The sequence below is a fragment of the Centrocercus urophasianus genome, unplaced genomic scaffold, assembly GCF_019232065.1.
Source record: "Centrocercus urophasianus isolate 14NV4802_14NV808 unplaced genomic scaffold, USGS_Curo_1.0 seq_12, whole genome shotgun sequence".
NCBI classification, from domain to species: domain Eukaryota; kingdom Metazoa; phylum Chordata; class Aves; order Galliformes; family Phasianidae; genus Centrocercus; species Centrocercus urophasianus.
In genome coordinates this window covers 23,449,462-23,464,490 of record NW_024884364.1, presented here as the reverse complement: position 1 = coordinate 23,464,490, position 15,029 = coordinate 23,449,462, and the positions used below count along the sequence as shown (strand labels likewise).

Sequence of the window (15,029 nt, the reverse complement as noted above, 5' to 3'; positions counted from 1 at the left end):
ATACATCAAGCAGACTGAAATAATGTTTTAGAATAAAAATGAACTTGATTAAAAAACTAGCAAATGCATGTGTTCACTAGCTTACAAACCTCAGAAAGCTTAGTTTCAAACCAGCATAGATGGCTCAGCAAAAAAAAAAACAAAAACAAAAACAAAAAAACAAGCATGTAGATTTATGCCATAGCTGTCTGAACATATTTTTTTCAACTTAGATAAAAAACTAAGGGACCAATTTTCTGAGTCAGTGAGCTGAAGTACTTTCTACTACAACATTGTAATCTATTATTCTTCAGATAGTTCCATAATTTTCTAACTAGGACCAATGCTAATTGCATTGTGGGCAGTCAGCAGTATTCTTTCCAATGCTAAAAAAAGACATAGTGATTTAATTAATGTATCTTATTCCACTACACAGCTCTATGATTAATTCTTCTAAATAACGCATATAAGCTTAAAATCAAAAGTCAATCACATACTACAGTATGAATGTTTAAGATAATATAACTACCACAAAATTGTATGGACATCTACTACATTATCCTATTAATTGAGGGGAAAATGAGAGCATGCTACTTATTATAATGAGTTTAAAGATTAGCATTTTATCTAACATATTTTTCAGAATGTTTATTAATCATTCATAATTATGAATATTCCTTGCAACTTCCAGGAGGCAATTACAACCATCTACATGGAAAGCAGTTCTTGGCTTATATGACCAGTCGAATATGACAGACACTTTAACGGTAGTTCAAAACATTGATCAAATAGTTATAAATCCTCACTATAACAAACTTACAAAAGACAGTGATATTGCTCTGATGCATCTTCAGAACAAAGTTCAATATACAGGTAAGTAAGTGAGTTTGTATTTTTCCACAAAACGTATATATTGCTTAAACCCTAAATATGCTAACCATGATGGAATGAATGGCTGTACATTTTGTACAGTCTAATTATTCTTGAGTTCATTCACTACTTCCTGGTTATTGTGTCCCAAAAATGAATTTGAACTAATGAATACTTTCTTTTGTGACTTCATAAAAAAAAAAAAAAAAAAAAAAAAAAAAAAAACAGAATAAAGAAAAGAGATGGAAATTGATTGCTTATTTTGCATTCACAGATTACATACAACCTATCTGCTTACCGCAAGAAAATCAACAGTTTCTACCAGGAATTAACTGTTCCATTGCTGGCTGGGGTGCTATTAGATATGAAGGTGGGTAAATTATGCTGGGAAAATTTGCACCTGATTCCACAGAAGCTGCTAAGGTCAAACAGGTTAGAGATATGCCCTTCTAGAGAAAAGTTTTCTACTATTCCACTCCCCCACCATTTCTTCTCTAAAGAAATAAAGTTACAACATATTTATTAGAAAAAATATATACATCTCCAATCATTAAATTAATAAAAGAACTTATTGCATCTCCTTAGTAGTTATGAGGACTACTTTTCTCAATTTACAGAATATGAACATCTTATTTCCAGATAATTGGGGAGATGAAGGGATCAGAAAGAACAAAGATTCATGTTTCTGACAGTGTTCAAATTATTTTCCCCAGAAGCCAAGAATACTGAGTGTAGTGTGAAACGTACTTTCTGTTTCTATATCACATGCTCCAAATTTGGAGTCTTTATAAAATAATAAACATGCAAATTCATTTTCATGGTTGCTTGTACATATTTGTATCCATATTTTCAGAGTAGAATTGTATTTAAAGTTTTAAGTAAGAACTTGTAATAGAAATGCTTATAAAAACTAGATAAATGCAATCAAAGATACGCAATGAATAGTGTGGAAACACTGGAAAATCCAAGCTTCTAAGCCTTTAATAAGCTCTTAGATCTCTCTACAGTAAGTTCATAGTCATTGATTTTAGTAACTTTCATTTAATTACAACCAAATTCAGTCCCATTACGCAAATGAAAGACAGGATTCAGTTAATGAGCACCATTTAATCAGTGATTGTGTTACAGGGGCATAAACCTGAATAATACAGTAGTCTGGCAGGGCTTCCTGCTGTTCAGTAACATGCCTACATGTTGGAACAAGAACAAAGCTATCAGTGTTCTGAACACGTTATACATATTTAATGCAGCACGTAAATGTACTCTGTATTTTCATCAGGTCCCACTTCAAATATACTGCAAGAAGCAGAGGTTCCTCTCATTTTAAATGAAAAATGCCAGGAATGGTTGCCAGAATATACTATTACTGAGAATATGATCTGTGCAGGCTATGACATGGGAGGTGTAGATTCCTGTCAGGTAAGAATAAATGGCTAATTCTCCCTGCTAGCACATAGCACATCTAATTATGGAGTAAAGTGCTCTTTGATACTCCAGTCATTAAGACCAGATGGTCACTGTCTATGAATATTATTTTTATGCTCAATATTTAGCTCTTTATCAGAATACATGTTGTAAAGATAAAAGTCGATTTTGTATGATCTCAATGCAAACAACAGTGGAAGGAGATAAATATGTGGACTGGATGTTTTATGCACTGAGCTTTGAATAATTACTGCTGAGGAAGGAGGAAGACTTTTAGCAAAAAGTAAGGTACAGAGAAATGCATAACAAATAGGTCAAAAAAATCTCAAAAATGCTTCTCACGGTGAAAGGGGTAGAGCAATGATTTATTTCCCCAGAATATGTAGGCTTTAGAAACATTTCATAAGTGGACACCACAGTATTTTGGAGAAGCTGCCTTTCTGCACTTATCTTACAGGCTACTTCCTGGGGCTGTTTCTCACGTCTGTCCATTCTATCTCTGCTCATTATGTAACACTTCTCTTTAAGAGCACAGTGTTGGTCAACACTTAATCTTTCTTCCAGCAATGTGGAGTCCATGGCATGGAGACTGGTTCTCCTCAGATCTGATAAGGAGCATCCTCACATAACTCCTCTTACTTTATTATCACAACCCTAAATCTTTATCATGCACAGTGAGTTTGGCTACGTTAGTCAAGCAGGAATGTATGCAAGCCTATTTGATTTGCCTTTTTCTCAATGTCTGTGATTCCTCATCTCTTTTTGTTTTTCATCCCTCAAACTGAAAAAAAAAAAAATAATAATAAAAAAAAATTGTAGCACTATAAGTTGATACAGAGCACAAGTGACCAGCACTGTGATCAATGACCATTCAACCATAAGCAAAGAGGAGCAAGCGAGTCCTGATACTACTTTGTCCTCTAGGCTGCTGTCACAGCCTTTGAACTTTTGTGGATGCCCTAGAGTTATAGACAGAAGTATTTTAATGACTGAGTTCCCACAGAAGTCTCCCCTAAAGCTCTCTTCATAGGGCCATGAAAAGACAACAATAATACTAGTTGAATTAACCTGCTTCAAACCAAACAACAAAAAATAATCATTGTTTTCTTTCTCATCAAAGCAAGACATTCATAGCTACTCAGGCAGTAGAATGAATAAAATTTGGTCCCCACACTCTATTGCATAGGTATCCAACCTTCTGACTTGCCTGGCCCACAATAAGCAGAAAGGAATGTAATGGGCCACATGTAAAATATATAATAAAGTAAACATAAATAAGTAACAAGAAATATTTTTAATGTATTTTTTATTAAAATGTTAAAATACACTACAAAAACATAAAACAAAACTAATAGGATGTTTGCCCTTGTTTTTGTGAAATTAATGCATCAGTCTAGTTCAAGGGCAGTGACTGGCATTCCTAGTGAGTTCTCAAGGTGCTCATCAGAGATTTTTTATGAAATGTTACCCTTCCTGTGCTTCATCCTTGACAATAATTGTTCACAATTGTACTTACTGCCAAAAAGCGATGACATGAACAAGGCATGACTGTGAAGTGAGATCTATTTTTATTGGATAAAACGGGCCTTATAAAAGCCTGATAAAGAGACATGACCACATTTCACTTTGAGTTGAAGGTCTGATTGTAACTCTGTATATTTCATTGAAAATTTGCAGGTAATGTACTTATGTAATCTGAAAGTAGAGTCACAATATACAAAAAAAAATATATCATTTTTTTTGGAAATCTGGAAACCTATTCCTAAAACTCTCTCAAAATGGAAAGCACATCCACATATTTTTCACTGTTCACAGGACTGTATTTAGCCAGTGTATAGAAATGCATGAAATAATTTGCCGTAATTTGAGCTTGCCATAACTTTCATTTCAAATGCTATTATGGTTTGAAATGCAGCACAGATATGTTGATATACGTCTTGAAGACACATGTTTGACTAATTTAAATGAGCACCAAAATCCACCAAAAATGCTAAATCTGTGAGCCATTTTTAGTCTTCGTGTTCTGGCATAACTCTTCCTTCTGATTCCATGAAGGACTTGACTTCACTTTGAAAATCATGAAGTCTTTTTAGTATTTTACCCAAACTTAGCCATCTTCCTTTAGAAAAGTAAGTGATGACCCGTAAGTCAACATCCCTACTCCTAAGGAATTCCTAGAATTAGCAATGATTCCATCCCTTGGACTTTATGAAATTCACAGCTTTGATGATGATTTGCACAAGACTGTCCATTTGTAAAGCTTTCACACATAAAATTTTTGTGATGTCCAATGCAGTGATATTTCATCAAAAGTGAGTTGCCAGTGGAAACTGCATGATCTTCTAATAATTTTATAAGTTTATTTTTTTTACCAACAATTACCGGGGCACCATCAGTAGATATACCAGATATGTTGACAAAAATTAAAGAAAATTGCTTTAACGTGTTTTTTTTACTGCTTCACACAAATAAAGAGATTTAGCTGTGTCTTTCAATGACACCAAAGAAGCAATTGCTTCAGTGACATCATGTTTATTATCAGTATCTCTAATGAAAATTGCAAGTTGAGCCATATCTGTAGCAGCGCTACTTTCGTCTATAGCCAAAGGAAAAAAAAAAAGGGAAATTAGCAAATTTTGTTCAATAGATATTTATGTTTCTTCAGATTGCCTGACTATGGTCTGATAAACTGATAGTACTGACATAAACTGACATAAACTGATTTTAGACAAATCTGTTTTTTTATCAGGACACATTATATCAGCCATGCATTCCATACATTGCTTAATAAACTCACCATCAATAAAAACTTTTGATTTTTTTGCAATTAGATTTGCTAGCTTTTATAACAGAATTCATTTGAGCTTTCAGGTGTTTTTTTTCAGGTTGTTGAGATGACAGATTTTTTTTCAGTTTCACTATTGAGTCTTTATGAACCATTCTTTGACATACACAGAATTTGGCAGCACATTTTTGCCCATAATGTCTTTTCAAATTCTAATCTTTGAAAGCTGACATGATCTCTTTGCTAATTAAGCACAATGCCATATTATTTGTCAGCACTGTGCTGTGCCCTCCATCGGCAGTCCCAGGGCTGGGTTGGGCCACTCAGCAGGGCAGAAGCACTGCCATAATGGCATGGCAGAAGAACCTGCCAAATTACAAGCTGTGCCAGACCATGTGCAGCCCACAGACTGCTTGTTGGACATGCCTGCAGACTACTACAATTCTGTAATTCCTAAATTACTGAGAAGGAGGTGGCAGAAAAACTCACCTCCTCTTCTGGCAATCTTGTCATCATTTCCTCTAAATTTGAAATTGTCGAAATTCTGGAGGGACAGAAATAGAACTGCTTCTTAGCTAAATAGATTCAGCTAAAAAATAATGCTACACATTTATCCAGGAGTTGTGAAAATGAAGGGTTAAATGTACTTAGGACATTCTGAAAGTAATGCCTCCTATATATTTTCATAGAAAATACAATAGACACAATTAAACTATTTGATAGAGCAAATTTTCAGCTACAAAACACTGTTTTCAACACAGTCACCACCATCTGCTCTGCATTTTTGCCAGTGATGAACAAGAGTCTGCACTCCATGCTCATTAAAATTTGTATCAGCAGAGGTGGCCCACTTTTTCACAGCAGCTATGATAGTGTCATTGATAGGAAAATGTTGCTCATACAGTCTTTCACTGTACTAAGACTCCTTTTTGGTCTCCATAAATGCTCAGCAACCATCAATGCATGTCAGTGGGTGGCATTTTTTCCGCATGGAGTAACTCCATGACACTCCTTTGCTTCATCCACACTTCCACGTAAGACACCATTCCGTCAGAATGTTCTGCTGACATCTGTCACATGCAACAGAATGTAACAGAATGTAACAGAATACTGGTGGAAATGTTCAGCCTTTATTGACATATCACCCACATCTGTTTCTGATGTCAACCTGGGCCAACATAATAAAATAGCAGGCAATACTTTCAGAGCATTCCTCATATAATAATCCTTTGAAACTTAGTCCTGTATCTAGAAGACTGATGGGAGCTTAAAATTGCAGTCTTGAAAGAAAAAGAAAGTAAGTTGAATTATTTCAAGATTTTTTTCTGTATAGAAGATTCCACACTGATTATGTTTCTGATGTCCAAAAGATAAGATGCAATTTTTATGATTAAGGATCAATTACAAAAAATACCATAAACAATTAACAATTGTACACTTTTAACTTTTGAATTTCATATTGCAGGGAGATTCAGGAGGCCCTCTGATGTCTGAAGATGGTAATCAATGGGTTTTGGTAGGTGTGACATCATTTGGCTATAAGTGTGCAGTTGCCCAACGACCAGGAGTGTACGTTCGGGTCGCTATGTTTGTGGACTGGATCCAAAAAATCATCTACTACCCTGATTTTCCTTAACAACAGAAATCAAAGTTAAAGACTGCAATTAAGCCGTTGCAGAGCAATACAGTACAGACTGGCATTCAATACTCATAATTAGGGAATCTAAAAAAAAAGTAATGATTCAAATTGCAGTCTGGTTTCAAATTTAGGAAAGGAAAACATTGACAAATAAAAATTCCTTTCCTTATCAATTGAGAGGAATATTTCAAATGAGATAGATTTTATGCTTTTGTTAATAGTTTTAGCAGTTTACTGTTTGCTTTATGTAAGAAGTAAATCAGTCATCAGTCCATGGTATGGGAAAACAGTCTATATGAACACCACTGTATTAAATGTGTAGTTAGGGTTTTCTAAAGTGTGGCAAGGAGGAAGGAAAGAAGAAGGGCAGAAAGAAGGAAAGAAGAAGGAGAGGGAGGGAGGAAGGATTTTTAAAGCCACAGATGCTTTATGAAAAATGGTCTAAATTGTTAATTTGGGGATAAATTGTCAGAAAAATTGTGAATTTCAGGATAAATGTGAATTATTTTTATGATTTCCCAATGTGCATTTTCATTTCAATGCACAGTCAATTCTTCTCAGTAATTGCCACATATCAAAATGAAGGTATATGTTATCTGAAACTGGGCTCATGAGAGTTCTCCTATCTTGCCTGTTACAAAAAGCTCTAAAATGAAGTTTGTAGATTGTGAATAATGGTTGATCATGTATCATGCTGCTTTATAACAAGCAAACTGAATGGATCATAAAAATTATCTCTGGTGTAATTTGTTTGCTTTTCAGTTTTTCTTTCATGCAAACCTTCTGGTAATTATTCAAATAATTATAGATATATACTTGCATGGACCTTTGTAGAAACATGCAGTACTACACTTCCCCTCATATATATGGTTTAACAACTGACAATAATGAGGATCGGTCATTCATGGTGAATAAAATGTAATTAGGGTTCATTTGATATTTCATGCTTTCTCTATAATGATTTTGTGTTTTGTATAGATTCTATCCTGATGCCCATTAACAGAAGTCCAAATGGTATAAAATATGTAAAAACAAACAAAAGAAAAGCAGTTCTATTATAATAATTCTTATTGAAATACCTTAAATTCAATGGTGTTTTAATGTTAATGTAATATGATATATGTCCTTTAATTCTGCTTATAGATTGTATAGTAATTTAATGTCTTTTTCATTCTACAGTATACATGAAAACACAAAATGCATTTTAATTTACTGCACATATGTATCTACACATGTACTCGTAGATGTATGATTTTTGTAAGGAGCTTCCATACTTGTTATTCACAATGTTAAATGCAGATATGAAGTGCTCAGAATACAAGGCAAGCTTACAAACACAGGTTGATGGTCACTGAGAAAAAATGTCTTTTGGTCATCATAAATGTCAAGGAATTAGGTCCAGACCAAAATGTGCAGTTCCATCAATATATCTGTGTCCATAAATCAGACAGATGTAATTAAGCCAGAGAGCAGACTAAAAGTATCTTAGACTCTTTCATACAAACTACACAGTGCCATTGTTGCGAGTTAACTAAAGATATTTCATTTTATTCTGAATTCGTTTCTAAACCATTTGATTAACATTTCAGAGCTGCTAACCTTATCTTCAGTAGTAGTCTTTTTTCTCCTATTCATCTCTTTCATTGGAAAAAAGCCAATGAAAATAAAGTGCATTCTGCTATCAAGTATAAATTGATGTGGATGAAGCAATTACATTAAAATACTTAATTAAAATGTGACATGAATTCAGTAATATTTACAATACATCACTGTTGTAAATGGCATTTCATTCTGCTAATGAAATACAAAAGCCAAATCAAAGCAGATTCAGTTACTAGAAGATCTGGTTCCCAGAAATACAGTAATATCCTTTCATTTATGTGTATTTTTTGCTTCCCAAAATGCAAAGCATAGATTTCGAGATATACATTAATAAACTATCACACTGGACTCAAAAATTTCCCATTGTAAACTTCTATCCAGAAGCGTATATGTAACATCCACTAGATAGTATAATTAAAAATAAATACTTTATTTCAACTTATATCAGGATAACCTTTACCAAGCACATTATAGCCTTCATTCAGCATCCATTACTTTAGCATGCCTGTCCCATATTAGCCTGTGTTGAAATCAGCCATTAATACATTAATATATGTGGGCAGCATGGATAATTTTTTATTTGAGTAAAAGGTCTGAGATATTTTAAAATAGGGTATAGGAACTTGATGCTGATTTACACTTGCACCTGAAAAGATTAAAGGACTGAAGGAAGCAACAAGAGCTTTCTATCTGCAATGCTATATACTTGCAAAAGGCCAGAATCACTATGGAAAAAAAAGAAAAATTACATTTCTTGAGGAAAACGGGGAATGGAGGCAAGAAGTACAATGCTTTTTTAGAATGCCAAATTGAAGTCATGATGTCCATTTGAGGCCTAGTTATATCTTTACTCTTCTTCGTCAATTCCTTGTCTCACACCTCCTGCGTCAATTTGTGAGATTAAGGGTAGAAGCAAGAATGTGGTCAGCATGAGCTGACCCATAGCTGCCTGTAGTTGACAAGCTGCTTTGAAGTAGCTGTGGATGATGAAACCTGTCACCTGAAATTGTTCCTTCCACCAGTTTGTAGAACTTAATGTAGCATGAATTTAATGTTTGTAGGATTTAATGTCCTTCATGAATATGAAGGACAAAGTTTTTAGCTTTTTTTGTGTTTATTGTTATTTGTGGGTTTTTTTAAACAGCAAATCTGTTTTCACTAATGTACTATGTCACATAAAAATCTGCTTTCCTGGATTATCTAAGCCCACCATAAATCCAAAGGAATTCTGCATGAAGTTCTACATGTTCTATCTGCAAATGTGAAACACTTTTTTTTTTTTTCCTCCTTTCCTCTCTTACTATTACACCTATCTCCCTTTGGAATGCAAAACTAGGGAAATAAATATGAAATAATTTGTGTACATATGGGATTTATTGGTTGTGCATGCAAAATAAACACCACCTTAAAGGTGGAACTAACTGATGTAAGACTGCACAGTTTATTGTCTGCGCTCTCTTTTACAGAGGACTCTAAGACTGTTTTGATTTTACCTGGTATCTAGAAACTCAATACTAGGCAAACAAAATACAAGCAAGGAAACAGATTCCTTCTTCTTAGACTGGTGAAATGATATAGAAATATTTTGTCCAATAATCAGTATTTCTTATTGATATGTGAAATCTAAGTTCATTATAACTAAACCATAGCATGCCATTTTCTATTCCTCCTTCACATAATTTAAGATTGGCCGACACTGATAAATGCCCAGCAATCACCTTTGCCCCTTTGGAAAGACATCTGAAGGTGTTTGCATTCTCCTGACTGCAGCATGGAAATGACTCCTGTCACTTCTGCTGCACCAATCACAGTATTGACTGCCAAGTGTCATTTGGAAGTACAAAGTATGAAGAGATGGCAACTCTGTAGTTTTAGGTTAAACATCACTCTTTCGTCCCCTATTTTCTTGAAGGAGTTAATCCATAAAGATCCAGTTGTGATTACCCCAAACATTCCCAAGGAAGATGAAGCTCTTGCCCTCAGGTGAGTTAAGCATCATTTAGGCCATGGAAAGAAAAACAACCCTGGTCTTGATGATCATGCAGGACCATAGTATTTTTTGTTTTATTTTTAATCATTATAAAGGAAGTTGTGAATAAACAAAATCTACAGAATAGTGCAAGAAAGAATGGCAATGCTTGACCTGAACCACAGGAGGAAGCTTCTTCAAAGAGGAAATAAAAACATGGCATAACTTCAAATTTAAGATGCCTCCAAAAGAGTTGCAACGATAGCATTGCACAACTAGTATTAGTGCTTTGGAATTTAAATTATTTTTTTTTCTTTACTCAGAAAAATTGATACACATTTGTCCATGAATTTCAGAAGCTATAGTCAATATCAGCAATCACAGTGCAGGCTTCACAAACTGCAATATGCTCTCACTTCTATCCAGCTTCCCCAGCTCCCACCCAGCATTTCTATTAATGGAAAGCCTGACAAACTTGAACTTGTGCTTTTGAACTCTCGCTGCAAACTGCAGTAAAACCCGTTAGCCTTTCTTAAACAGCACCAGACTGTCACCAACAAATCAGCTAGAGTGCTTTTGCTAGCACCCTGAGATGTCATCCTAATAGCACAGAAAGCTCTTAAGGCATCAAAGAGAATGAACATTAATGATATTAGTAATATTTTTTTATAAAGGACTTTAAATGCATCAGTGTTACCTCTAGATCTACCAATTAACATAATTAACACTCTTCTAGCTAAGCCTCATTAAAGCTGGGATCAATCTCTTAGTGCTGTTTCCAAGAAAAGCCATTTGTCTTCCTTTTGATCCATTATTCCTAAAAAACTATTAACCATATTTAAATAATCTTTAAAGTCTTCTCTACATAGATTTACTGAAACAACTAATTCTATTCTTAAACTCTTGCCCACTGGGTTACTGAAATTTGTATTTTCTCTCAGAAAAAGTTAAAAATATTTTGCTTAACCAGTGTAAAAAGAACTGTATTCAAAGGTACTTCATTATTGTTTTATCATTTGCCAAGTGATTGATGTTGACCTTGGACCAATACATCAAGAAGATATGATGGTCACTCCCTGATAAAGTGGATTCACTATAAGATTAAACCACTTTTGAATCCTTGAATTTTGTCATAGCTGATGAATGTTGCAATATGGCAGAAGTATCTGCCAGCAAGCATAATTTATGTATACAAAAGTAATTTGTGCCTGAGGATCAAAAACTGTCATAAGTGTGCAAATAAATACTAAACAAATATTTTGTATCAAACATTTATGCAAAGATAAATAATTGTTACACTGCAAAATTGTCAGTTTCATGTACAGTACATCAACTAGGTTACAATGCATAGGAGATTAAAGAAAACAAGAAGGTTTTGTTTGACTACAAACAATCTATCTTAAAATTGATATACATTGTAGATATGTCCTCATAAAAATTTCAAATGCATTTTCAATTCATTACTCACAACTAGCTGACTTACATCTCTTAGCAAAATAAACACATACCCTTTATTTAGCATGGCATATTTTGTTACTGAATTAATAATCAAACATTATATAAAAATGATCTGAACATTTGCCTCAAGGGGGAGCTTACAGTTCATTCTTGTAGATCCTTTGCATTTTCAAGCCATTCCAAGCTAATGTTCTCAGACGACATTATAATACAGCCCGACTGCAAAATGTTATTTTTGCTTTGCTTTCAGTCAGTAAATCATTATACCTCCATGCTACTGTCCTTCCTAGGGGTTTTTGAAATCCAAAGTGTGGACTGGTTCGGACTCGTTTTTGTTCTTCCTTTACTGAAAAATAAAAATACAAACTATTCTCAGTGTACACATACCTTTACAGTTGTGATTCAGATTTGTGATCAGACCCGGATATTTCAGCCCCTATTTGAAGGCTGTCTTTGTTGGCATAAATGTCCCCTCTGCACAAGAGCCATGCCCATGCTGGACCAAACTTAGTGCCACAGTGGTGGGTCAAGGTAAGTAACTGTTACCAATGTTACAGGACCACCCTGTTTAGGAGAGCTCCTTCCATGCAGTGACTTGACTTGGACAGTATTTATTTTTCATTTTTCAGTTCACATCCATTCACACTTACTCATACAGCATAGCCTTTCCTATCTCTGGCCACTGACTAAAACCTCTCAGAAGATGACTATGCTCTATGAACAGATGTGAGTGAATGTGTGGACACAGTTTCACCAGAGCAATTCCCTTGAATAGGATACACAAGGGACAGGAGCATACATGTCTCCAAGCCTACGTCCATGTGCTCAAGGTCCAGCCCACCCAACCAAAAGGGCTACCACAACCCTGACCATGTGCGTATGGAGGCTGCACACCCGTGCTCGTGACACATCAACAGGTGCCAGCTTGGCCAGAAAGCATCTTCCCTTCGGGGCTTGAGCTAACATCTAATGAAGCAATGGGATATGAATCAGACTCCTAGAATGAATGTCCAGTAGAAAGCTTCCTGAGGCCTAGTTTTCATTCAGTGCCATTGACAGTAGTTTTTGTGAGCTTGGTTTTGTAGGATTTTTCAGTAAAAATATAAAACTGATCTGAAAGCACTTGCTCTGGAACACTGCAAAACCAGTCACACTAATACACAGGGAACCCTGAGGTACCCTGCAGGTTGAAGGCAGTTTTTCCACATGGCTAGCATCTTCTCAGGTATGACTGCCACAATGCACCATCATTCCTCATTTAGATGTCAAGTAACTGCAGTCTACTGAAAAGAACAGGAATGGCATGAGCCACTGCAGCTGCATTGTGATCAAAATATTTTAGTCTCTGGCCAGAATATTTCATACTGATACACTGTCTGATTTAGTGAAAGGGAAAGTGGCCTTTGTGGCACCATGTAATTCCGTATGTTGGAAGCCTGAGAGTCAAGATCCCAACAGTACTATACATTCAGTTTTACTCAGTTATTACCGGTGTGTAAATGTAAGCAAGTCTGGAATGATTTAAAACACACTTTCAGGGAGCTGAATGGGATAGTAGTTTTCAGTCCCTCCAGACTTACCTCTGATGCTCTACAAGTAATGCATTATGTACCTGATCCCATTGGAGTAATTGAAAAGCCTCCTATAATTTCAGTGGACTTTAGATCAGGCCACAATGCTATAAACAAAGCAACTGCAATGAATCAAGTACTTTAAGTTCTTCTTTAAGAAATTGATTCACTACTGATTTCCAGATTAATAGAGCAAAATCAAGCATATTTTGTAAATTTCTGATTAAATGCTTTGAATAGCATCTTTGCTACACAGCAGGAAGAATTTCTAAATACCTTGGGCCAGATACAAGCTAATCTTTAGTTAACCTAAACTGTTTTTCAAAAGCTACGCATCTATTTCAAGAAACAGGTTTTAGTACAGAAGGTGCAATAAATAGCACATTGCTGTTTTGATTATCAAATGCAATTGTAGAAATTGAGAAATATACCAGGTTGGAATTTAAACTTTCTGCAAGGCATTCAGATGATAATGGAGATGGGTCTTTGAAGCAGTTTCTCCTTGCTTCCCTAGAAGAAATGAAAGGGAGAGTATCTAAGCATGAACAAGCTGATCATTTCTGCTGGCTACAGGGGAGATGTTTTGCTTTGCCTTTATTACTACCCTTTAAGAGCCCAACACCAGGCAAAATTAGTCATGACCTTTCAAGCTAGGCATGTCCTGGTTGGCCATGGATTGTGGCTTTCAGAGGAAAGGTCACCATGTTGTGGAAGCCTAAAAAAGAATGAGAAGTCAAGTTCATTTGGAAAGTTGGGGATCCCTCCTTCCCCAGCAGGATAGCGTCCCTTTCCTAAAACTCCTCACTGTCCAACTGATTAGTTTAAGTGGTTGACTTTTTCTTTTATTTTCTTTTGCCCAAGAACTGTGTATTTTTGATGAACCAAAATGATTTGCAAGGTAAATTATTTGTGGGGGAAAAAAAAGAAAATAGACACTTTTTTTTTTAAAGACTTGTTTCAACTGATACAAATTAAATTGCTTCATTTTTTGGTGATACTAAAATATTTACTTCTGATTTAGATGTGCTTTAATGAAAAAAAAAGAAAAAAAAAGATTTTACTGTCCTTAAAAACTTTGGTGCAAACCCATTTGGAAAAAACATTTGTTTATTTTTCAAGCTGGATTTCCTATTTCTTTGTCATGTGATTTTTAATTCTAGAAAGTTCAAATTTATTACTCCTGAATGAACTTCTATAGCATCAAAGGCCTGATTAAAGCCCACCGAAGTCAACACTACAATCTATTGATATCAGTGGGCCACAAATCTCTCATTGTCCTCTTAAGATTATTTGAGAGCTTCAGCTTCTAAACCACTTTTTTTTCTTTTTTTTAATCTTAAAGGGAGAAATTGCTGCTGGAAAAGATGTGAACACATTTATCATTACACTTAGCAAGCAATTCAGGTCCACTATATAACATGTTCCAGATTTAAATTGTCCGTGTAATTCCTACTGTTACGCACAAAGTTCTTTTTTTTTCCTTTGAGTTGCTATCTATTTTATTTTTAGTAATAATCTATTTTATATTGCAGAGCTTGTAGTACTTTTTCTATATGTTCACTTCTCTCGAGAAGACATATTTATTAATAAGGATCACTGTGATCATTGGTGTACATGAATACAGATTCAAGCAGACTTTTACATTTGGAGTGTTTTCTCATTTGAAATAATGTATTTGTAGGAAGTACTAAATGAGAAGGAGAAAGGAAGGAAAGGAAGGAAAGGAAGGAA

The 15,029-nt window shown here is 34.9% G+C and overlaps 2 protein-coding genes across 3 annotated transcripts in view; one reads left to right on the top strand and one right to left on the bottom strand.

Moving 5' to 3' along the window:
• TMPRSS15 (transmembrane serine protease 15) overlaps positions 1-9,725 on the top strand; it is a 58,019-nt gene extending 48,294 nt beyond the window's left edge. For both annotated transcript variants that reach the window (XM_042809752.1, XM_042809750.1), the window contains 4 exons: positions 671-852; positions 1,124-1,219; positions 2,129-2,268; positions 6,525-9,725. In XM_042809752.1, the coding sequence (XP_042665686.1) occupies positions 671-852; positions 1,124-1,219; positions 2,129-2,268; positions 6,525-6,695 (589 nt within the window). In that variant the 3' untranslated portion in view covers positions 6,696-9,725. The remainder of the gene's footprint in view (positions 1-670; positions 853-1,123; positions 1,220-2,128; positions 2,269-6,524) is intronic.
• Positions 9,726-11,700: 1,975 nt separating this feature from the next.
• CHODL (chondrolectin) overlaps positions 11,701-15,029 on the bottom strand; it is a 14,156-nt gene continuing 10,827 nt past the window's right edge. The window contains 1 exon segment of the mRNA XM_042809753.1: positions 11,701-12,073. Coding sequence (XP_042665687.1) covers positions 11,989-12,073 — 85 coding nt within the window. The 3' untranslated portion in view covers positions 11,701-11,988.